Below are 25,991 nucleotides of genomic sequence, written 5' to 3'. Positions count from 1 at the left end.
AGCCAACACCAGGCTATAGTGCCACTATAGTGCCACTCCACCCACTATAGTGCCAAAAATAAATGATATGGCCACCATCTTGTTTCCTGGTGGGCCTATATCACATTAGGCCTGTATAGGCCTCTACTGATAATATAGTCCGGCTTCTGTTGTGTCAGATTTCCATTGGCTTTGTTTGGGTCAAGTGTTAAATTATTTGTAAAGTTTCATCAAGACCGTACGCACCTCACTAAAAAAAAAAGAGTTACATAATTTTTGAACGCCACCATATGTGCGTTTCCCAAACGGTCCGTTGCCGGATTTTCGGGATGTCAAAAATCTTGCAGCCGAGGGAAACTCTCGCAGGTGGCTACAAAGCACAAATCCCTCCTACTGCTGGTTTTGATGCTGATCGGGGGGCAACAAGGTGTGGATGTGTGGCAAACAATTGACACCGGGGCACACAGTAACAAGGAAAAATGACGTGGGAATTGCACCTGCATAGGCCTGCAATGATTCATCGTGGAGAAGCGTTGCAAGGCAACACCCGTCATGCACATCATCCACAGACGCTAAGTGAAATGGAGGTGTCCAGTAGTTTATAGTTTGCTATGGGCATTTAGTGTATCTGGCTATTTTTGGCCAGAAATGGCCGAGGCAGAGGTCATCCTGTGTAGTAATAGTCCAAATTTACTGGACTATTTCACAGTCACTCTTGTACAAATTTAGAAGAACTCAGATAATTATGTTTATGTCGTCTCAAAGAGATTGTCGGGTCAATCGACACAACCTGGCCCATGCAGCACGTCTGGAGAAAGGTGACATCCCACACCCCCTCCTATTTTACTACATACTGCCAATAGAAAGCTCTGTAGAACAGAGAGGGCAAACAATGTGATAAAATGTTAAAATAGATAGAAAACTATCACAGGATGACAATGAAACATCAAAGGCGATTGCAGTACCTTACTCGCATGTAGATCTACCACTTCCACAAAGAGTTGCCTACTAAGCTCTTCTAGTGCAGACACTTCCTCCCTTAAAGCACCACAGCCTGTAAGACAGATACATAAAGGGGAATGTCAACTAAATGCTAAACAAAAGGGGTCAACACCATCCCTTCACCTCACTACCCTTCAAACGTTGCGCCATTGCTCGAGTCCACCAGCTGCAATTCATCCATAGTAGGACTGCAGCGGAAAGGATGAGGATTGTTTGCTTCATCTTGAAGTCAGAGCCACCACATGAAGGCGTGCTCCAACTCCCTGTTCATCAATACTCTCAAATCCTATATTTTTTTGTGGGAATGACTCCTACGTGTTAAAGCTGCTTAATATAGTACAGTTATTTCCTTAAATTGAATGTTTAGCAAAAGCGTAAATTAATTAAACTAGCAACGGTACCTGCCCTACGGGTGAGGCTTCAATGAATGAATGAATTAATGAATGTAATGAATAATGCCATGCATGTTATGTTGGCAGCAGCGACAATATAAAAATGTTTGCCAAGAACTTCGAAGAGAGAAAAGGAACTTTTATCAGGAATGTCGTCTATCCTGAAGTTCTAAGCTGAAGAAGAGGTACAAATTCATTCCATTTTTTTTCCTAAAGAAAAGCGTACAGTTGATGTCACAATTTTGAAACACGATGGAATAATATTTACCGATATGAACAGTGATGTGGCTTTTATTGAAATTATAAAAATACTATTTAGATTTTGATGATTTGCGTGTGATATGAGTTAATGGACGTTTATATAAATCGTTTAAATAATCGTTTGCGCCTCCCAATTAAAGCTCCCTCCGTCCATAGGACGGGTACCGTTGCTAGTAATAAATTGTTACGGTTTCCGCACGACCTCCTGACCTTACCAAGGGGGGGATTAAGCCCCTTGTTCTTGTTGGGTCGGCGCAACCGAGAGACTTGAATCGACCCTCCCGGGCAAACGCAAGGTAGGGTTTCAGGACAATTCTCGCACGTACGTAAATACCTGCGCCGCCGCGGAAGCAGGGAATCAAGCCTCGCACGAGCCACGCGTAAATTGAGTACACCGAGCGGATTGCGTACCACGTGGTCCGTGCTGTTACCTTGGTATTGGAACCTGATTAGATCGATTTTATTCGTACCACGCTTAGTCAATGATGGAAGGGACAAGACGGTCGAATAAAGGAAGAACACAGGTTTAATTATTATTATGTACAATGATCGGTAGAAGCACAGAGACACAGAGCAGTCTTATACAGCCTTAAGTTAACCCCAGACACGGGCCCGATCACACTCACAAGAGAAATGAGAGGAGGATGATGTTCACTCGCTCTGAACGCGCCGACTAGGTCGTCCAGGAACGGCTCCACCCGGCGTGGCTCTCCCCGGTCACAGCATGTCCCGCGATGAAGGGAAGCAGGCGGTGGGAGGGATCCTTGCAGCGCGTCTCTCGAACAAAGGGCAGATCAGGCAGACGTGAGGGAAATGTACGCGTCTCTCGCCAGGCTTGGCGGTTTTCCACAGCGCGTTTAATTACCGGCGCGCTCTCACTCGCGTAACCCAATAGAGGCTCTGTCTCAAGCTCAACCGAGCGTCCAATTTGTAAGAGCGCTTATAGCTTGATTCATGCGCATCTTCTCTCAGAACTCGTAACTTGCTCACAAGCGCCTCTGCCCATAACTCAACTCTCACAGAACTGCACTCTCACAAGCGCCTCTCCCACCAGAACTTCCAGAACTCCGAACTTGTTCAAGCGCCTCCCTCCACAGAACTGAGGTGGGGGCTTCGCGCAACGGGTTATATGGCCAACCCCCTTAGCTCTCTCAAATGTTCTAACCACGCCTTGTGACGCAGTGCCGCAGCCACTCCCTTCGAGCCCTGATTGGTGGCTCGCGCTTACCGTCAGCTTCTCCTCCGCCCTCCTTCGGTCGTGCCTCGATTTGCCAAGCCTGCCTCGTGTTAATTTGCGCCAAAAAGCCAAAGGCAGCATAAGGCGGCATAAGGCAAGAAAGGACCTAACTCTCATTATTCTACTCAACGCAAGACTAACACAGGAAAAGGGCTATGCTTACATTTACTATGAAATAACTGAACTATCGCGAGGCTACGTGTTGTAGTGTGACTAACTATGAGGGGGAAAATTTACCTTTATTAGTACAAACTCAAAACCGCAACTATATAATGGCTACACAACAATTTTTACCGCTTTGCTTTGAAGAACAGGAATGAAGGGGGAGGACCGTGTTAATATGTCTGGTTGACGGCTTTAGGTGGTGAGGGGGCTTGAAGCCAGATTTTAATCTTACAGCCGGCATGTTGGTGCTCGCCGTCACAGCGGTGCGAAGCGAAAGACGCCTCAGAGCTGTCACATTCACAATCGCTTTGTAGTATGTACTCCCGACACGTGTATCCTTCATTGTAAAAACTACCAAGTCAACAGTTAAAAGGATTTTGAGCCGATCGGTGTTACGGCCTTGGCAAGATGTGTTTCAATCTTTCAATTTATGTCTTTCAATCCTGACAAATCTCACACTCTTACTATGTCTCTCCGAAAAGACCGAATGGAAAACCCTCCCATCTACTTTCTCAACAATCCTCTCCATGAAGTTCTGTCGCTCAAGCTTTTGGGTCTCACTATCTGCCATGATCTTCCTTGGGAAAAACCACATTTCCAAGCTGGCCTCCAAAGCCAGTCGCCGACTGGGCATCCTCCGTCATGCGAAGTCCTTCCTTGGCACACCTGAGCTCCTCACCACATACAAGGCTTTCATCTGCAGCTCAATAGAATACTGTTCCCCCCTCTGGGCCGGTGCTCCTGCCTCACACCTAGCTCGGCTTCACGCTGTTGAAACCAAAGCTTTCTGAATCATTGGAATCTCCTGTGATGAAGCTAACTACGAGGGCCTTTCACTCACTCACCGCAGGCTGGTTGTGGTCTTTCTGTCTTCTACCGACTCCTCTCCGGCCTTGCTCCCCCAGCTCTCTCTGTGCTCTGTCCCCCCAATATTCCTACAGGTCGCACAAGATCTGCCTGCAACCCTCTTATGGTTAAACTGCCAAAATCTAGGCTCTCTGCTCACCTTCACTCTTTCATTCCCCTTTTCTCCCGCCTCTGGAACAAACTCCCCCACTCCCTTCAATCCCACTCCTCCCTCCAGGTCTTTAAAACAGCTGTTCACCACCATCTCTTATCTTCCCCCATCCAAAACCTTGATCTTTTCTACCCCCGCTAATTTCACCCCAAATACACTTTTTTGAAATACCAACTTCTGTCCTGGAAGTCCTTGGTGTCCTTGTGTTTTATACTTCTCCCACACCCCCCCCCCCCCCTTCCCACGCCTCCTCCCCCCAAGCCCTCTCCCTCCCACACATCTCCCGATGTCCCTGCTCTCAAATGTTGTGTTTGTGTGCTTCCCCTTCTCTCCCCATCTTGTCTACCGCTCCCTCCTTTTATATATTGTTACGGGTCGCGGACAAGATGTTACTTTGGGCCGAGCGGATGGTCAACCGCGACCGTTACAGGATCCCCGATTAGCCCGACTCCCCCAACGTTGACCAATCGCGCCACAGGTATTCAATCGGGAAACCTCTAAAGCGACCGAATGTAAAGAGGAAGAGAGAAGAAGACAGAGTACGGAGGAATAACAGGATTTATTATACACACAAGCAAAAAGAAAGCAGTCACGTTTATTTACAACACATAAGACGCAGGTGACACAGTGCAGATACTAGCTTACCTACAGTCTTAATTAACCCAGGACAGAACAAACAAAAGACAGACTCACGCGGGGAATGATGACAGGAATCGCAGGAGGTGGATGGCTGGAGGTGAACGCTTGGTGGAGCCAACGCGGAGCTTGGTGGAGCTTTGGTGGAGGTGAACGCTTGGTGGAGCCAATGCGGAGCTTGGTGGAGCTTTGGTGGAGGTGAACGCTTGGTGGAGCCAACGTGGAGCTTGGTGGAGGTGAATGCTTGGTGGAGCCAATGCGGAGCTTGGTGGAGCTTTGGTGGAGGTGAACGCTTGGTGGGGCCAATGCGGAGCTTGGTGGAGGTGAACGCTTGGTGGAGCCAACGTGGAGCTTGGTGGAGGTGAACGCTTGGTGGAGCCAACGCGGAGCTTGGTGGAGCCTTGGTGGAGGTGAATGCTTGGTGGAGCCAATGCGGAGCTTGGTGGAGCCTTGGTGGAGGTGAACGCTTGGTGGAGCCAACGCGGAGCTTGGTGGAGCCTTGGTGGAGGTGAACGCTTGGTGGAGCCAACGCGGAGCTTGGTGGAGCCTTGGTGGAGGTGAACGCTTGGTGGAGCCAACGCGGAGCTTGGTGGAGCCTTGGTGGAGGTGGACGCTTGGTGGAGCCAACACGGAGCTTGGTGGAGCCTTGGTGGAGGTGAACACTTGGTGGAGCCAACGCGGAGCTTGGTGGAGCGTTGGTGGAGGTGAACGCTTGGTGGAGCCAACGCGGAGCTTGGTGGAGCCTTGGTGGAGGTGAATGCTTGGTGGAGCCAACGCGGTGCTTGGTGGAGCCTTGGTGGAGGTGAACGCTTGGTGGAGCCAACGCGGAGCTTGGTGGAGCCTTGGTGGAGGTGAACGCTTGGTGGAGCCAACGCGGAGCTTGGTGGAGCCTTGGTGGAGGTGAACGCTTGGTGGAGCCAACGTGGAGCTTGGTGGAGCCTTGGTGGAGGTGAACGCTTGGTGGAGCCTTGGTGGAGGTGAACGCTTGGTGGAGCCAACGCGGCTGGTGGGGGGTTGGTGTGACGGGTTCTCTCTCCTTCCCTCACAAGCTTCAGGACTCTTTCTCTCTCTTTCTTAGTCCCACCCAGTCCAACAACTTCCTCTCTTGCTTAGTCCAACTCAAGGCCTTCCTGTCTTCTGATCTCCTCCCTCCTCGACTCTGTAAAAGCTCATCTCTTCGGGAAACGCCCTGCCGTGGGTTATATAGGCCCCGCCCCTCAACCTTTGCGAACCTCCCCGATCGCTCTTCCTCCGCCCTCTCTAGCCAAACCCCTGGCTCATGGTTGGTCGAGTGGGGCTGGCTCACTCCTCCCCTCTATGACGAGGTGGAGACACGCCTTTCTTCTCCGACCCTGCCTCGTGGTCAATGGTGGTTGAAGAGAAAACCGCCCAAAATGCAGTTGGCAATTGGAAGGGAGGTAATAGACACTGGGAACGGAAGTTTTGGGAGTGGGAATGAAGTTTTGGGAGTGGGAATGAAGGGAATCTATCTCTTTCACTGGTGCAATGGAGTATTTCAATTAATGGGAGACACAGCCTTACCCTAAAACACAGAATAAGATATAACTATCGAACAGGGGTATTCTATGATTAGCTGACGTGTATGCTTGTGGACTAATTATGGGACGCCCTTTTGACCTTTACACAGCTCCGGAGGCAGGAGGCGCAGACTCAAGCAATATTCATCACCAATTTACCACAATACAACACAATCAAAAAAAAATACAGTCCTCATATCCGCAACAATATTTTGTTTGTCCGTTTGATTTGTTTGTGAAATAAATCTTTCACGAGCCTCGATTCTGTATTTAAAAAAAAAGAAAAAAAAAAAGTCTATTTCCTTTTAATGATGTTTATATAGAAGTCAAAAAGAAGATAATTGGTTTTGGGTCGTCCTTTCCGCATATCTCGTGGGATTGTGAGTTGGAGAGAGGACAGTGATGGCGGGGAGGGGGTTGGCATTCTTTCAAGCAGGGATTCAACCCATGTCCTTATAAAAGGTCTTTGTCCGAGGTAATTATTTTTAACTGTGTTTTCATTCGTCAGGTTTGTGTCACAAAGGATTTTCCTATCACGCGAACCCGGGTTACACTCCCCTTAGTACCACCTTTAGAGGCCATTTTTCCCCGCAGGCCAGGGGTTGGCCTTTTTCAGGCACCGTGGTCCCCTTTATGAAGCAATGTTTTATGGCTGGATGCCCTTCCTCCCGCCAACCCTGTTAGTCACCTCTTGCGACACACAGGGAATTACCAGTGAACTGGTACTCAATTTGCCGACCTCGGAAGGATGACGGGCTGAGTCAACCACCCTGGTGTTAATTCAGCGATCAACCAGTATTCGAACCCAGGATCCTCGGATCCCAAGCCAGCACCCTAACCGCTAAGCCAACAACAGGCTTCCTAAAATAGATTAATTAATTATGTAAAATGATTTAAAATCACGGGGCAACCCGGGTTACCGTGTGGTGGATCAAATACTTTAAAAAAAAAAAAAAAAACTTGCTAAGCCTTGCACCACAAACATGGCGGAAAATAAGCAAGTGCCATCAAACGGCGTGGTGGTTGCAGTTGGAGCTCATGGATCCGAGTCACCCCGCCCACCAGGCGGAATAATGACCAATGGCCAAATGAGAGGGGAGAGCCGCGGGGCTCATGAAAGACGCTTATGCCCGAAGTAATAACAAAAGCAGGCATGCTAAAGAATAGGAGCTTTGCCTTGTCCATGGCACTGCGAGCTGCGTCAAAGTCTATGGGAGAAAACGGCTGAGTCACACCTCGTCAAAAGGGCTGCTTCCTTTTCTTTCCCCTCAGACAGCAAACAACATTTGTGGTTGAATCATTATGAATACGAAACATACAAATATGCTATTTTATATGTGTTCAATTCACTTTGGGTCTTTTTTTTTTTTTTACAATAAATGTGCAAAAACCATCATGTTGGGTGATAACCCCGCACCCCTGGAACGCATCCCCTTATTTCCCATAGGTGCAATGGTTCGTTATACAGCTACCCACTATACAGCTCGGTTTACTGGAACGTAACCCAGGCGTATAACGAGGGATGCCTGTTCTTATACCAAGGGTAGTCAAAATCCCATCACTGGTTCACAAGTTAGTTTTGTAACAGAATTTTTAACTTAACGGTACCTCTGACCTTTGACCTCTTGATCCTATATTCTAATCAGTTAATATTTGTGTCATTATAATACTTGGACCAAGTTTGGCATGGATCCCTTCAGCCATTCTTAAATTATCGCGATAATAAAACCTATCACGGACGGATGGACGTACTGACGGTCGGACAACGCGAAAACATAATGGCTCTGACGACTTTGTCAGCTTAGGCATTAAAAAAAAATGGAGACGAGCTAATGAAACTCAACCAGTGGGCTGTATTATACTCAGATCATTAATATTATGACATTTCAATATGGACTGAATGGGCAAATCGAGCAGAAATTCAACATCACCACCCTCACCCCCTCAAATAACATGGTTCACAACTTCCATGGTAGTGGTTTCAAACAAGTTCTACCATTTACATATCTTGTCATTGTCCATACACATGGAAAAAAATAAGTTTCTATACATTCTTCCATATCAAACATTGTACATATTCCTTTCCCAAAAACTACTTTGTGTTTTGAGCTCATATGTTCGTTCATATATGGTGGCAGACACAGGGAAACACACAAACGTACACAGACATACCTTCAGTAGTGTGGGTCGGTGAAGCAACGCTGCGAAGCATGCTCCACAACCCTCCTGCCTTGGCCTCTTTTCCTCCCTGTTCCCTTTCCATCATGGCAAGCCTTTAAAATAAGAATGTGAATAATGTAAAGTGTGAATGTAGAAATAAGCGTTGAACTTCAGTCCAGAAGCACCAATTGCTATGCATGACGAATCCTCAGGAAAGGAAAGTGCAATCAAAGCTCATGGTCATGAAGGGCCAACAAATTGAGTTCATTCTTAATGCATTAAAGGGATGTTCAATTTGAGGTGGACATGTGTACAAGCAGTATTGCTTCAGTTTATCAGAATCCTTAATGTTACAAGTAATAAACTTTTTTTTTGTAATGGTTTGTAAACAAGGTAGGGATGGTCACAATAAATGATCATGCAAAACCACCCCTACATCTTTATTTAAATAATGGTTGCTTCCTGTCCATCTTTGTATCCACCCACCTGCAATGATAGTAAATGGTGATTGTGCTGTGATGCTCTGTAGAGAATGATAAAAAAAAAAACCTTACAGATATCTTAACAAACATTGCAGGGAATATTACTACAAACGAACTGCAGTTGGATGCCGTCCAGGGCTCGGTGACAATCCTGAAAAGAGCCCTCAAAACCAAACAAAACGTCACAGCTTAGTCCATGAACCATCCCTTACCGAAACGGAGGTGGATACTTCGAGAAGTGGGAGGGCTCCGTTCCACCTTCTGAAACTCGAATATGGAGATAACAACCAAAGACACACGCATGATTCACCTAGTGTTTGTGGTGATTGTGAACTCAAAACGAGAGAGATATCCTGACTATAATTCATGGACCGGTACGTGTGTGTGCATGCGCATGTTTGTCGCGCTATTCCTCCTACAGTTCTGGGCCGATTGCATCCAAGACTTGCTACGTAGGATCAGCATGACCCCAGTTAGTGTATAGGGGTGTTATCTTTGTTGGTGGTCTTGGGTGGCGAGAGAGGGGGACGCAATTCTCTATGTAAATGAGTATCGTGTAGCGCCTCCTTCAGGTGAGAGAAGGTATTACAAGCCCCCCCCCCCCCCCCCTCTCTACAGTACAGTATACCTGTCCCCACGTTTTCCAGTGCAGTGAGGTGTTTTGAATTACACAGCAGGAGGTATTCTCGAAAGTTATTTTGAATTACACGTTTAAATAAGGATAATAACACAACCCCCTTGGCCACTTCCTTAGGGAACAGATCCTTCGAGAATAGCGTAATTTGCAGGAAATGAATATGAATGAATGATCGTTTTAAGGCCATTTTCCCCGCTAGAGCAGGGGTTAGCCTTGCAGGCCCCATGACAATCATGGTTCCCTGTTTGAGGCAATGTTTTTATGGCCGGATGCCCTTCCTGACGCCAACCATTGGTCATGCTCTTACGATGCACAGGGATACGGTGTACCTATTCTAACCGGGGTACACACCGGGATCATTCATCCCAGCAAGCTGGTACTCAATTTGCCGACCTCGGAAGGATGACAGGCTGAGTCAACCCCCCCTGGCGTTAATTCAGCGATCGACCGGGATTCGAACCCAGGATCCTAGGATCCCAAGCCGGCACCCTAACCACTAAGCCAACACCAGGCTAGAATAGCGTAATTTGCAGGAACAACCATTAATCAAAGAAAGATGTAGGGGTGGTTTCACATGATAATTTATTGTGACCATCCCCAACTTGTTTACATACCTTTTGGCAGATACACTACCTATACATTCTTTTACAATTTTACCCTTGCCAGAGGAGAGGGTATTGCATTTGGTCCGTTTGTTTGTCTGCACAGAATGTACAAACATAGACCACAATTTTTACACGTTAGATTTATTTTTTAACCAAGTACCTCTATGAAGTATGTGCAATTATAGAATGTGAGTCGTCTATAAAATCATGCAGTCCTGGTAAGGGTCTGCAATCTGAATGATTTTTCTAGTGGAAGTACCGTAGCAACGTTGAGTGTCAAGGAGGAATTAACATCCCGATTGTTCTTATTGACAGTTTTGCTAACTACCGTAGTTGGTCTGGCGACACTCGGCAGAGCACATACCTTCACCAAGCTGAACAGTTTATGTTTTCTATCCACTGATAGGCCTGATCTGGATCCGGACCTGAATCTAAATCTAATTGGCTTGTTCTTGTCACCTACCCAACTCATCCACCAAGTTTTGGCATAACTCGGCCACAATGTTTTGAGATATCGTGCTATATATTGGTTTTAGCCCTATATCTCAATGGTGAAGAATCACTTAATAAGTATCGGATACGCATCTGGATCCGGATCTTCACCAAAATTGAATCAATTCTTCTTGTTACACCTGCAACCTGTCCACCAAGTTCCGACCGAATGTGTCCACAACCTTTTGGGACATCTTGTTCACAGACAGACAAGCAGCAGGGGTGAAAACATAACCTCCGACCACCTTTGGTGGCAAAGGTAATAAGGATGAAAAGAGGAAACAGGTAGATGAAAATGCATGGCTGCACCAAAGAATGAGAGGAGATGCAGGTTAAAAGGAGATAAAACGTCTCAAAGGGTCAAAAAAGGTCAAAAGGGCAAAATGAGAGAGACCTGATTGAGGCGGCAGTGGGCAGCACACATGCAGGCATGGGGGAGAACAGTGTTAGATCACTGAGACCATATCACTCCTCCTGATATTAAAAATCATTTATTTTTTATACTGTAATCTCAACATAATTCATAAAATTACAACTAAAATTGTATATTGTTATAAACCTAATAAAATGATGAATTTTTGGTAGAATTTTAAAATCAGAGTATTTTCTCAAGAGATGGATGAAATCAATCATTTTTGCTCCTCCTCCTCCTCCTCCCTTATAAACCGGGGGAAAAAGGGGGGGGGAAGGGGAGGATAGAGGGGTGTGTTACCCATTAAACTTAGGACCCCTACTCGTCCTTATTTACCAAACGATTGCTCTAAAACCCAATACAGCCCTTACACTCGATGGTCCGCAGGATTGCTCAGTCTTAGATTTTTCGATTTCTGATTAGGGGTGCTCCCAGGGGCCCTCAAATCAGCAGAGGTCTGAACTACAACCTCAAGAGATGACATCAGAGCAGTCTGGCCTATTTATTACCCTCGCCAAAGGAGAAGGTATTTCATTTGAGTCTGTTTGTCTGTCTGTCTGTCTGTCTGTTTGTCTGTTTGTTTGTCCGCACAGAATAAATACGATTTTCTCGGCAATTGTTGGTCCGATTGACAGAAAATTTTCATCATAGGTGCACCTCCTCCTGTATAATTATGTAATGATAATTATGACGTCATATGTCACGTGGTACTGGCGTCATCTTGGAAAAACTGAAAAGCTTCGCACCTCTATATCTCCGAAAGCTCTGCATAGAAAAAAAATTGAGATGCCTCATTGTAAAGAACTCTCCATGGGGAATAACATATGTTAATGATGATGTCATAGGTTCCTCCATTATGACGTCATACTTCAACAAGTACAAAATTTCATCCAATCAAGATGAAATTTCTTGAGCGTCATCTCGGGATAAATTGGTGGAGAAAATAAAATAGTGATAACGTCAGCGGTCACGTGGTTCGGCCGCCATATTTGCTTTAACACAAAAGCCTTAAAAACCATTAAAAACACGTCCTGGCGACGGTCTGCAATCTCTGCTCTTTCTTGTTTAACTTGGTTTCTGATTCCTATAACTATTGGGTGTTGGGCTAGCACCCAAGCCTGGTGTTGGCCTAGCGGCTAGGGTGACAGCTTAGGATCCAAGGATCCTGGGTTCGAATCCCGGTCGATTGCTGAATTAACGCCAGGGGGGTTGACTCAGCCTGTCATCCTTCTGAGGTCGGCTAATTGAGTACCAGTTCACTGGTAATTCCCTGCTTGTCGTAAAAAGGCGACAAAAAGGGTTGGCGTCAGGAAGGGCATCCAGCCGTAAAACATTGCTTCAAAAAGGGGACCAAAAAACAACAACCACGGTCCCCAAAAAAGGCCAACCTCCGCTTTGCGGGGAAAAATGGCCTCTAAACGGTGGTTTTATTCCTATAACTATTGGGTTGCACTTGCAGTTATAATGGCAAACTGTTACCTTTTCTTTTTGCTGACAATCATGTCGAGCGTCTGCAGCAATCTGCGCTCCAGTGCAAAAACATCAGCATCAGTAACTATCCTGCAAAAAAAAAGGAAACAAGTTCATCAATACATTCAAAGTACACCACCCCTCATGCAAAATAAATTAATAACAAATCTTTAGGCCTTAGGCCTTAGGCATCTTAGGCGCCCGGCGATGCCGCCGTGCAGGCTGCAGCACATGGAGACGGTGTTGGGAGGGAGAGGCGTACAATAATTCATTGATTAATTACGTAATTAAAAAAAAAAAAACATATCGTAAAATACTTAATTTCTTAATCAATTGGCCAATAGCAAACTTAAACCACCAGTGTTTCATCCGTAGCTGTAACTTTTTGAATATTAAATTAATTAATAGAAAAATGAAATAATTTATCGATTAATTGATTAATCAATAAATCAAAAATATCCTTTATAGCCAAATCACTTGTTCACTGTCATGTCCAAATGTCAGCTACCTGGCTCAAAAGGTGCCTGAGATATTGCTAAAATGAGAAAGATAATAAGTACTTTTTAAATCGATAATTTAATTAAGTAATGAATCAATTAATTGATTAATCAAAAAACAAAAATACCGTTTTTGCCAAAGCACTTGCTCACTATTGTGCCTAAATTTCAGCTTTCTAGCTCAAAGGATGGCTGAGATATCGCCCGGACAAACAAAGAAGAAAACAAAAACAACAAAAACAACAAAACAGATCCTTATGATAATTCTTTCTCAAGTAGTTCTTTAACACAATAGGATATAGGTCATAACTTTTACCCTTTATCCAGAATATATAAAGTGCTCACATTCACTGAATGCTACAAATATCTCATGTTGTGCAGTGCTCTTGGTACAGGCAAAGTGAATTGGAAAACAAAATCATTCTTCATTTGACTTTCACAAAGGCAAAGCAACCAGTTTCACAAACCTTGACCATGTATACAAAAAAAACAACTGTGAAATAGGGTTGACAACGCTGGGTAGTGGGTAGGGATAATGACATACCTTAGGAAGTACGCCATGTAAGTGTAAGGACAGTTGACAGCACCAAAGCCAGAAAGCAAGGCCATGAGTGTCACACCAACCACACCAACACGGCTGATCAATTGTTCAATTGACAGCACTCCTGAAAAGCACACAAGTAAAAGTGTACAAAATCCCCATCAATTAAGCATTATGCCATTATATGTTTCAACGCATTACGCTTGGAAGGGCACCCTTTGGAAGGGCAATTACCCAACAAAAATACTGGTGGCATCAAGCATACTGCATGGCAATATTTATTGGCCATCTTGGACCAAGGGCTGACAGGGTGGCCTAGAGGTACACACACTCGCCTCTAAGCAGTCTAGCCCGGGTTCAAATCCTGACACAGCTAGAAAACTATTTCCGGTGTTACACAGGCAGGGTGATTCATCAATGTGTGTGTCGGCCCTCGGATGGACGTTAAACACGTGTGTCATCTGCCAACATTCATTGGTGGACGTTAAAAATCCCACTGTGTCCTTCAGGACGAGTAGGCAGGCTATCCCCGGCACCATGAACTAATTCAAACAATCGATTGCATATACATAGTTTAAATAAAAATGTTGAACCTGGTGTTGGCTTAACGATTAAAGTAGCCGACTTAAGATGTTAGGGTCTTGAGTTCAAGTCTCTGTCATGGCACAGCCATGCTCCAAGCAATGATGCAACCGGAAGCACCAGGCTGCATAAGAAATTGTGATTTTAAAATGTGCCCATAATTGCGATGTTTGGTTATTTGACCTTTTGACCCTACCACAGGGCCCCAGGGTGCGGGTCCAAAATGATACTGCTCTTACACCTTTGAGCTATGTGTTGATCATAACCACCAAGTTTGATTAATTTATGCACAGACAATCAGGAGGAGATGGACGGAGAGACAGCTCATTACAATACCCCTGGCCCCTACACACCACACGTATTAAAAAAGTGGAGACAAATATAAATGAAGGCAAATGAAAGGACCAATTTTTTTTTTTTTTTAAGATTCATGACACTTGAACCACAAACAACCTGCAGCTACACATATATTTTCCATTCGGACCAAACAGTTTTTAGCCCCCGTTGGACTTAGTCCAAAACGGGGGCTTATAGATTGGGTCTCGTCCATCCATCAGTGCATCCGTCCGCAATCATATCTCGGACATGTATGGACCAATTTTGTTTATACCTGACAAGCACAGTACATGATGGCATACACATACACCTCACTTTATTTTGCGATCTGATCAAAGATGGCCAACTGGTAGACTGGTGGCCATTTTGTGACTTAAACGTGTCCCCAACCATTTGTTGAATATGCTTGGTCCGATTTTGTTCAAACATGGCACAAAGACAATACATGAGAATATACATATGCAGAAGATTTTGTTTTATCATCCGACCAAAGATGGCCGACTGACGGCCTTTAACTTTGTACAGCAAAATTACTAAAATCAAGGGGGCTATGACATTTGATGGCTTTTTCTCCTTGTTCAATAACCATCAAATTCGTTTTAGCACCTCAAAACCAGTGTTTGTGGGTTTCACTTGTACCATGGCGAGGGCTGAGGATGGGAAAGGGATCACCAATCTTCCAGAAGAGCAGCATGAAGGAGCCCCAAACCGTGCATGCAGCAGGTAACCTCTTGCTGGACACTGCGGCAGCACGGGCACATGTTCACTGCCACATCCGCCCACAATTCACATTCTATACAGCGTTTCTAGGTGTAGCATGCTCTGCCCTTTCAGAAATAAATTTAAAATTGATAGAACCGATTTTTTTTGAAGAAACTAAAAAATAGTTGGAGCAACCCAGACTCGGTGACGTAATGGTTAGAGCATCCGCTCTGAGTTTGGGAGGTCAGCGGTTCATGCTTTAAAAGCCTGATAATGCTTTAAAGGGATGTTGGTGTTCCCAAGAAAAATCAGCATTTTATCGGTGCATCCATGAGGAGTGCTCAAAAGGGAAGCACAAGGATCAAGTGGAATTGTGGAGGTCGGGCCTAATAGATGTGGAACATTTCCCTCCTGTAAGAAGGATGTCGGTGAACCTATTATAGTCAGGCAGATAGGTGTAACAATTGTGGGTTTATACGTACAAGCATGAAATTTGGCACAGTCATAGATAATAGTCTAATGAATAATTCCAGATATGGACCCACCGCGAAAACGAGAGAGTACAGACTTCCTAGAAGAGAGTACAGACTTGCTGCGGCTGGACACAAGAGACATTGCTGACCCAACTGTTGTTTCTACTGTTCAACAGGCTGAGGAGATAGGTAAGCAACAGTACAAGACCTTCGTAGCAGACCGTCTACTGGAGCGAACCGTACCTCTTACTGAGCCAATAAAGAAGAATAAACTCCCATTGTTTAGTCGATCGTCTCCAAGAGAGAAATCCAAGACAAGTTTGCAAGTAACTTCGCTAAAGAGTGACTGCTCTTTATTCTCAAGACTCTACATTGCGTCTCAAACACGAGATGGTGATCTTGCAGAATTTTTCCGCCATGAAAACCAAGCATGTCCCCCGTCTTTAGCTCAGCTTGGGAAGTTACGACTGGGAACCAAATCAGATCTATTGGTGTGTCTAGAGAGTTGCGCAGAGGTCAGAGGTGATGCTCCAAAACCAGATACTGACGTCACTATCCTTGACGGGGCAGTGTTGGTGAACGTTCTGAAACCAGTTGCTGCCAAAACCTTTGATGATTATGCGCTGAAAGTATTCTTGCCACACATACAAGGTCACTTGCAAAGAGCCTGTCGTGTGGATATAGTCTGGGACCAGTACCGTGACAACAGCCTGAAATCTCAAGCCAGGGACAAACGTGGGAAAGGCATTCGAAGGAGAGTTGATGGATCCACTGTTCTTCCAGGAAATTGGCAGCAGTTCCTGAGAATTGATGCAAACAAAACAGAACTGTTTGCCTTCTTGACAAAACACATCACACATCTTGTATCAGATAAGCAGATAGTCACCACGGATGGTTCAAATGTGACGTGCATTCCCGCACGCGACACCAGTCATCTTGCCCCATGTGACCATGAGGAGGCTGATACACGAATGATGATACATCTCGCGGATGCAGTCCGTGATGGATTTCAGAAAATTCTTCTGCGTACGGTGGATACAGATATAGTGGTATTAGCTGTGGCAGCAACAACCAAACTCAAAATCCAGGAGCTTTGGGTGGCCTTTGGGACAGGCCAGCACTTCAGGTATATTCCAGCACATGAAATTGCAGCATTCCTCAGACCAGATAAGTCACAGGCCCTCCCGATGTTCCATGCATACACAGGGTGTGACACAGAAGCATTTGTGTCGTCCGGTAAAAAATAATCGTGATCAAAACGGCCATTTTGTAAAATGGCCGCCATGGCTACCATAGGACGTTTTCGCGGTGGGTCCATATCTGGAATTATTCATTAGATTATTATCTATGACTGTGCCAAATTTCATGCTTGTACGTCTAAACCCACAATTCTTATGATGGATACACCTATCTGCCTGACTATTAGGTCTAGCCTGAAAAAAAAACAAAAAGAAAACTTCTGCTGCACGAATCTCGTACATAAGGGCACGTGACTGACAGCAAAATAGCTTATGTAGAATGGTACGAGGAGGACAATGAACAGGAGCATGACGTAGAGGTTCAGCTTCCAGTGCACGTATCGCGAGCTGCACAGAAACAAAGAAAAACGAACAAAATATCAACACCGCAAGTTCACAATTCCATGCCATCCATGTGTGACTAGAAAGAACACCATGGTGGTAAAAAGAGAACTTCAACATTTGAAGGTGACTACCTTGTGTGGAGCAAGCCAAGGATCTCAAAGATGATGAGTTCAAACATAGTACATGACAGTGCAAAGGTCATGGAAAATATAAGCTGTACTCCTCGATGCCGCACCTGCCAAGAAAGTCAACATGTACGGTAAGTATAATGGATAATCCATACTCCCTCACCTCCCCTCCAACTAAAAGTTTATCATTTTATCTTTGAGCATTTTTATTTGTTCAAAGATAAGAATAAACTGTACATTTCAACACACCAAAACAGTTAATTTCCCTTGTCTACTCCTGCTTCTGACGTTTTCTGCATTTTTTTTTTCCTCCTTGGGCCACTTTTACTTTTCCTCGGGCCAAAAGTCATAGAAAAGTCGCCATTACCACAATTCACAACAAAAGTGTTAAACCTGACCCTTAACTATAGACTGGTCAATCTCATCATAATCAAAGTAATGGAATCAACAATGCAGCAGACCTCAAAAGACAAAATCTACGATTTCAGATCATGAGATTGTCTTCCGCCCAGGTCATTCCACATTGGACAAGTAGCTTATTCTGTGTCGGCAATGGATGGAAGCACTGCATTGACGTTCTGCAAATTGGTTGTTGCGAGTACAATTTGCTATGGAGCCAACTGCTTATTATAAGGGACCTAAAATAATGTGTGTTGGGGCTAGATCCTAGTTTATATTAGTGTAAGAGTGTGTCATAAGTCACGATACTCTCTACAAGTGTTGCATGCATAATTATATGTAGGGAATATATATATATATATATATATATATATATATATATATATATATATATATATATATATATATATAATAATGCATTTATTTTATATAGCGCTTTTCAGGAAGCCCAAAGACGCTTTGACAGAGTGCAAAACATAATGCATAGCAAAACATAAAGACAATTGCAAAAAAAAAGAAGAATCAATAGGGAAATATTCAAAGCACAAAGGAGGGAGAAGGAGAGGAGATAGTCAGGGGTTAGATGCTGTGGGTTAAATGTTGAATGCAGTGTTGAACAGGTGGGTCTTGAGTGATGTTTTGAATGTGGTGAGTGAGGAGGAGTCTCTGATGGTGTGAGGTAGCGAGTTCCAGAGGGTGGGAGCAGCGATGGAGAAGGCCCTGTCCCCCCAGGATCTAAATTTGGTCCGGATGGGGGGGGGGGTCAGGAGGTTGGTACCAGCAGAGCGGAGGTTGCGGGTGGGAGTGTGTCTGGAGAGGAGGTCAGCCAGGTAGGATGGGGCCAGGTTATGGAGGGCTTTGTAGGTCAAGAGAATATATAATATATATATATATATATAAATATATTATATATATATATATATATACATATATATATATATATATATTGTTACGGACACGACTTTGATGTTATGCTGGGCCGAGCGGAATGGCCGCCGTGTCCGCACAAATTACCCGATTATACTCGAACGTTGACTAAGTCGCGCTATGCTAAATCAATGAAGGAAAAGGACACAATGGCTGGGATTAAGGCAACGACACAAGGGGTACGGTTCTCAAGACCTCCGGAGGAGGTTATATTAGTTTGGAAGGTTAGATTACAGGGATGAGAGGGACAGCATAGTAAGGTGGGCACTTAAACACGGTCTTATATTAGCCCCGACAGACGACAGATAAATGGGACAAAACTGACTCACACGGGGATTGATGGCAAGGAAGGCGGGTAGTCGATGGCTCAAGGTGCACCGTTCTCGGAGGGGGTGCACCGTTCTCGGAGGTACTGCAATACCGGGTCGATACGTGGAGCTCGCTCAGCGCTCGGAGGTCGCGACTTGTCTTTCCAAGCTGGGGGCGCATCTGACGTCACGTCCGGTAAGTCGCTGCGTATATCCGGCGGGGAGTGACACGCCCTCGGCTCGTTAGCTCCGCCCCAGATGGAATCGGTCCGCCCTTCTTATTGGGTGCGGGGGGGTTACCGGCTCCGCCCTTGACGAGGAGCTGACAGCCAGCCCCTTCGTGGTAACCCCGTGGAGCGCATGGGTAATGGCGGCTAACCAAGCCGGAGTGAGGACGCACACTCCCCGCGCCGCGCCGCCCCCAATCTCCTCTGTTGTTGTAGTTGTTGTTGTAGTTGTTGTTGTTGTTGTTGTTGTTTCATGGGGAAGATGGGAGGAGGTATGGGGAGGTCCTAAACTCACTACTGGTGCCATACAATCACATTCTGGTGCAACGAAGAGTCAGAATTAATGGAAACGAGTCCTTAACTGACAGACTAAGAATAACTAGCAAGATGTCCGAAAGTTGTCTACGTGAGATGCGGTGGACCTGGGCACGACATTTAATGGGGGAAAAAGGGGAAGGTCGGTTCTACAGAGTGTTGTTTACAGACAATGGGACTAGGGAATGGGGGATTGGGGATAGTTGGGGAGTATTGGGGAAATAGGGGAATATTTACAAGCGGATATGGAGGCCAAATTCCATATCCGCAACATTGCACCCTTCTCTACCCTCGGGGCGTCCCGACCCGATAAATTTTTACCTATTTTAGTGTGGCACTCAGATGTAGTTCCCTCTACTATTAACTCTACCCTGAGTGCGACAGTTTTACAGATATTCACAAATGAGTAAATATGTCCCCCTGCGACGTTGCACCCTTCTCCTCACAGAAACACACCCACAGGATAACCGAATTGCGGAAAGAATTCGCAAACTAAACATACAGCCGGTAGGGAGCATTATTTACAAGACTACGCTGCTATTTACACTACGATCCAGGACCTGTTTTTGGAGGAACACATGCAGATGTTATGCATAGAGAGAGCACGCATGCCAGCATCGATACACCAACCCACGAGTGCTCTGTGGCCTTACGGCCTTTAATAATGTGCAGAGCACCCCTTCCAAGCACCAAAAGCACCACCCCATATTCATACAGTCAGCACCATCCGGTGCACCAATCGGTGCAGTCACCATTGTTCATTAAAATAAAAACAACAACCCCTAACCCTGCAGGTGTCTCTTGCTCTTCGTGTGGTGCACTTGGCCTTCTTGCTTCTTTCAAAAATAAAGAAAGGCGCCAACCGCGTCCATTTCCTATTTGTGGCCGTCAGGGGGCCAACTATTAGTGGTTCACCTGTTTGGCATAGGTGCCACGTTGACCCAGAGGTCCATCAATGGGTGGTGCTTGGCCGCAAAAGAACTGCGGTCCATGGTGGGCGGCCACAAACATTGCGGTCCATATGGTGTATCGATCCAGGCAGCAAGCAGCGAAAGTGCAGGCCCACAACTGCGGATCCAGCACCTCTCTCTCCTCTCTCTCTGCCCCAAAGCCAGATCCTCGGAGGTGGGAGACAAAAGAAGCAGACAAGTGAGTAAGGTGGTAAGGGCGCAAAAGTGCACGCAATATAAGATGATGCACACTGGGGGCACATGGGAACCAGGTGAGACAGGTACGTTCCTACCGTATGCCCCCCCCCCCCCACCAGGTAACCTACATGGCCCCTCCCTTACCCCTTACTGTATCCACAAAACACAACACTACCCATAAACATCTACTTTACAAATCAACAAACGTCCCTACTGTCTTCCCCGTTCCTCCCATAAACCAAATTCGTCTTCTCTCCCTCCTAACCAATCAAATTTGCCATTTTCAACTCTCATCAAAATTTGCCATCTCCAACTGAACATCAAAATTTGCCATTACCAATTCATCATCAGTCCCTCCTAAGGAGGGGGAGATGGAATCACCCCAATGTCTCATCCACGTCGTGATGCGTCTCACAAATCCTCACAGCAATCCTTACTTCCTGCAACAGAACAAAGAAAACACAGGTGTGGAGTCATCATCATCACCACAGGTAAGTGGCTGCGTATGGTGCGACAGGTTTATCAATCCTAACTATTTCCTAAATGACTTTAACAACTTTACACTACCCGGGGTCTTTCTCCGGCCAAACCATTGGCCCTCTTACACTATGGGTTCTAAAAACCAATGCCCATTGACCAAACTGTGGTGCTTTTCAATTTGGGGTCTCACTCCCCCGATTCATCTCCCGGTGCCCTCGCACAATTTCTGGGCCGCGACGTGTACCTCTCCCAGCGGGTCTACCCACCTGCACACCCCCACCACTGCAGTTGCCTCCGAGCTTACCTGCTCCTTACCCTAACCTAACTACCTGGGGAAGGCCCTCTGGCGCTCTCCCCACTCGGTGCCCTCTCTGGCACTGGGCTGCCCGATCCACACCCGGGATCCTCAGGCACCCACTCACAACTACCGGCTCCCAGAGCCCACCTGCGGCCTCACCTGGCCGACATCCTCACAGTGGTGGAGTGCCCAACCAACTACACACACTAACAGGCTACACGCCCAGCCATTTCCACAACACTAATGCACCCATCCACAATACCATTCTGCAACCGCACCACAAATGCCAATATCCAACCACAATTTACCTATACCCTCTACCTAACACTTACACTACCCGCCCCGGGTACTCGTGAAAGGGGTCCACTCTTCCCCCATCCACACCTTCGCACCATGCACACCACTCCGTACCACTTACTCCAACTCTCTCCACACACCTGTACTTGCACACCTGTGCTCTCACACCTGGTGCCACCTGCACCCTTCTCTCCCCAAGCGCATTCGCGCTGATCCACACACTCACTACTCATCCACTGCTCCACACACCTGTCCAGTTCTCACACAGCATCATCTCAGCTAACTACTCCCCTCTGAAACTTGCGCTTCCCAGTCGTCCCTTTAAACTATTGCGCTCCCTCGTCATTATAATCCATACTAATCTACCTGCGTCCCCACTACAGGTATCAGTCACTAACTAAACTTAACGTCACCTAATGTCATCTTCGCTAGATCCCTACAATATAACCTAACCCACCCGGGCTAGTTTTCACTGCCATACACCCCATAAGCTATTGCGCATTTGCCCCCCCTATATGGGAAGGGTGGCAAGGATGCCACCCTTACCCACCGGGCCCATCGCTCCTCACCAATTTTGCACATCAAATTTCAACAAATTAAAAATTTGCCAATCACTACCCATCATCTGCCAATCACTACTGCCAATCCCTTGCCAATCATCAAATTTTGTTTTTCTCTAATTTTGGGTCCAAAACACTAACCTCATCACCCAGTCTACTCACTAATGCCTCTCGGTGCGCCAATTCCTGTCCAAAGCCCGGCTTCGTAAAGCCAAGCCATGAATGCGGGTTGTTCTGTGCCAGCGGCTGGATGCGTCCGGCACTCGGTGCAGGGACGGGGGCTTACCCGGGCCGAGATCCCACGCACCTTCTCGGCACGGAGCCATCCCATGGCTCGATCTCGACCTGCTGGAATGCCTCAACAAAAAGTGGTCGCCATGACGACCCTTCCTATCCAGCCGCCCGCTCCGCCTAGTGGAGCACAGACGCGGCCGTTCAAAGCGAGGCCCAGCACGCACCGAGGGCCCGATTCGGCTAAAAGTCGACCTAACCTCTAACCCAGTTACCTTCGATGCCTCACCTGCATGCTTACACCCCGCAGCCCGTTCCTTGCTCACACATCCAGCCGTGCCCATGCTCCTCGTACCTTTCCTTACACACCCAGGTACCCTCATTCCACTCACAGCCTTGGTCACACACCTGACCACCGAACACCTTGGCACACATTCGTCATTCGCACACCTCACCAACACACCTCTTCGCGCCCCCTCCTCGGTCACCTCCTCTGTGACAATCACAGGTGTGCTCTCATTCGCACACCCAACCACGTGCCTCACCACCAACTCCAGCGTGCATTCCCACTCACGCTCTACCATTCCAGGCGTGCATCCTTCCTCACCTGTCACAACCAACTCACGCTCCTTGTCACTCTCACTACTCTCACCTCCATTCTTGACAGCGCACTCTTTCCCCATGCACCTGTCCGTCACACACCTTTCTCGCGCACACTCTCCCGTCACACCCTCTGTAACACTCACCACAGGTGTGCATTCTTCCTTGCCTTTGACAGCGCACTCTTTCCCCATGCACCTGTCCGTCACACACCTTTCTCGCGCACACTCTTGCGCACACTCTCCCGTCACACCCTCTGTAACACTTACCACACCGCGCTTCCTTGTGCTCCCTCGCACACGCGCTTCGACCAACTCACTCCTGCCAGCACCCTCACTCCTTGGCACGCACTTTTTCCTCACACACCCCAGAGTCGGACTTTCTTGCACACCTCCTTTTTCGCACACCAGACCTGTCGCACACTTCACCAACGGCCTCTCACGAACACCCGGGTCCATCTCGACCCCCAAGCTTCTTAAATCCCCTGGCGCATCATACGCACGACCATATTGGTCACCACTTACACCGGGTCCTCTTCCTCTTCGCTTCTCCTCCATCACCTGCGAATCCCTCATCCGGTTAATGAGCACATCATCACGATCCGAACACAGACTTCGGACCAATTCTTTTATCTCCTCTTTTATCTCTTTCTTATCCCCTCTCCGTCGCTTCTTAATTTCGCTCACCCCTTCTTCCACTTATTCTAATTTCTGCTTCACCTCTTTTATGTTCCGGTACGTCTCCTCAAGCTCATCCTCTAAGGCTACCTTGACCGTTTCCATGTGCGTCCTCACCTGCCGGTCCGTCGTCTCCATTACCTCTATCACCTCGTCCAACCTCGTTGTCAGTCCCTCACGTACCATCTGACATTCCCTCTTCGTCGCTATCAAGTCATCTTTTAGTTCTTTCTGTGTCGCTTTTAATCCTCCTAATACCGCAGTGTTCCTTTGAACCTGCTCCGTTACTTCTTTTTGTCCCTCCGTCAGCTGTTCCACCTCCTGCGTCAGGTCCTCTATGCCCCCTTGTAACTTTACAGTCCCCTTTCTCACCTCCTTCTCCATGTGCTCCTTACAGTGCCTCACCTCCTCGCGCACTCCTCCGACCTCCTCACTCACTCCTCTTCTGATCTCCTCTCCCATCACTTGCATCTCCTGCCCAGATGCCACCCTCATCTGCTCCATTTCCTCCCTGTGAGCATCCAGTTTGGTTTCTACCCCCATTCTGACCCCCTCTATCTGCTGCCCCATTTGGTTAACTTCCCTTTCCGCTTGGTCCCTCATGTCCCTCAATTTGCCTTCCATCCTGTTTTCTAACCCCTCTAACCCCTTTTGCATCCCTTCCATTTGATTCTCTTGAGCGGCCATTCTGTTTTCTACCCCCATTAACCCATTTCTCACCTCTTTTATCCCGTTGTCTAACCCCTCAAAATTATTGTCTAACTTCCCAAATTTCTTGTCTAACTCCTCAAAATTATTGTCTAACTTCCCAAATTTCTTGTCTAACTCCTCAAAATTATTGTCTAACTTCCCAAATTTCTTGTCTAACTCCTCAAAATTATTGTCTAACTTCCCAAATTTCTTGTCTAACCCCTCACCGGTACCCCTCACTTCGTCCCTCATTACCCCCATTTGGTTCTCCAATCGCTCACCCAATCGCTCACTATCAGCCCTCATTTGCTCACTCTGAGCCCTCATATCGTCCTTCTGCAGGTTGAGGGACGCCTGCATTTGCGCCATAAATTGCTCCATGAGGGCCTGCATTTGGGCCATCCCTCCCACTTGTGCAGCGGGTGCGGCCGCCGTAGCTATGTGCGAGGCGCCATTTCGCGCGCCCGCAACATCGGGCGCAACGACGCTATTTTGTGCGTCTGCTACCCTCACTGCTTCGCTCTCCTCTTGTCCCTCATTTTGGTCCTGGATCGACCCTGTCTCACTCTCCTCTACCGGACCCCAGCCGACTTGGTCTGCCATAGCGCGACTTTCAAAATTCGGGTTTTTATATTTGGTAAAACACAATCAAATTTCGCCGTTATAATTTCGAGCGCGGGAAACGCGCTCCGGATCGAATTCTACCTCCCAACACCAATTGTTACCCTAGTGGTACAATTGGTGTTCCAAAATTTGGGCCTAATAAATTTAGTCCCAGGTCCGAATCCGACACTCCTGACACCAATTGTTACGGACACGATTTTGATGTTATGCTGGGCCGAGCGGAATGGCCGCCGTGTCCGCACAAATTACCCGATTATACTCGAACGTTGACTAAGTCGCGCTATGCTAAATCAATGAAGGAAAAGGACACAACGGCTGGGATTAAGGCAACGACACAAGGGGTACGGTTCTCAAGACCTCCGGAGGAGGTTATATTAGTTTGGAAGGTTAGATTACAGGGATGAGAGGGACAGCATAGTAAGGTGGGCACTTAAACACGGTCTTATATTAGCCCCGACAGACGACAGATAAACGGGACAAAACTGACTCACACGGGGATTGATGGCAAGGAAGGCGGGTAGTCGATGGCTCAAGGTGCACCGTTCTCGGAGGGGGTGCACCGTTCTCGGAGGTACTGCAATACCGGGTCGATGCGTGGAGCTCGCTCAGCACTCGGAGGTCGCGACTTGTCTTTCCAAGCTGGGGGCGCATCTGACGTCACGTCCGGTAAGTCGCTGCGTATATCCGGCGGGGAGTGACACGCCCTCGGCTCGTTAGCTCCGCCCCAGATGGAATCGGTCCGCCCTTCTTATTGGGTGCGGGGGGGTTACCGGCTCCGCCCTTGACGAGGAGCTGACAGCCAGCCCCTTCGTGGTAACCCCGTGGAGCGCATGGGTAATGGCGGCTAACCAAGCCGGAGTGAGGACGCACACTCCCCGCGCC

At 47.0% G+C, this 25,991-nt stretch overlaps 1 protein-coding gene across 6 annotated transcripts in view; it reads right to left on the bottom strand.

The window, feature by feature from the left end:
- LOC137436667 (Golgi pH regulator) overlaps positions 1–25,991 on the bottom strand; it is a 57,701-nt gene that overhangs the window by 11,709 nt on the left and 20,001 nt on the right. For 5 of the 6 annotated variants that reach the window (XM_068130666.2, XM_068130662.2, XM_078786661.1 and 2 more), the window contains exons 4-10: positions 17,332–17,435; positions 17,097–17,203; positions 15,082–15,183; positions 13,528–13,648; positions 12,496–12,576; positions 8,401–8,501; positions 945–1,033 (exon numbers count right to left, since the gene is read on the bottom strand). In XM_068130666.2, coding sequence (XP_067986767.1) covers positions 945–1,033; positions 8,401–8,501; positions 12,496–12,576; positions 13,528–13,648; positions 15,082–15,183; positions 17,097–17,203; positions 17,332–17,435 — 705 coding nt within the window. Of the gene's footprint in view, positions 1–944; positions 1,034–8,400; positions 8,502–12,495; positions 12,577–13,527; positions 13,649–15,081; positions 15,184–17,096; positions 17,204–17,331; positions 17,436–20,419; positions 20,580–25,991 lie in introns of those variants that run through there. The other variant, XM_068130665.2, reaches the window with a different exon arrangement.

Source organism: Myxine glutinosa, chromosome 11 (assembly GCF_964187855.1).
Source record: "Myxine glutinosa chromosome 11, kmMyxGlut1.1, whole genome shotgun sequence".
NCBI classification, from domain to species: Eukaryota; Metazoa; Chordata; class Myxini; order Myxiniformes; family Myxinidae; genus Myxine; species Myxine glutinosa.
The sequence above is the reverse complement of the archived record's forward strand: the minus strand, read 5'-3'. Positions and strand labels throughout refer to the sequence as shown.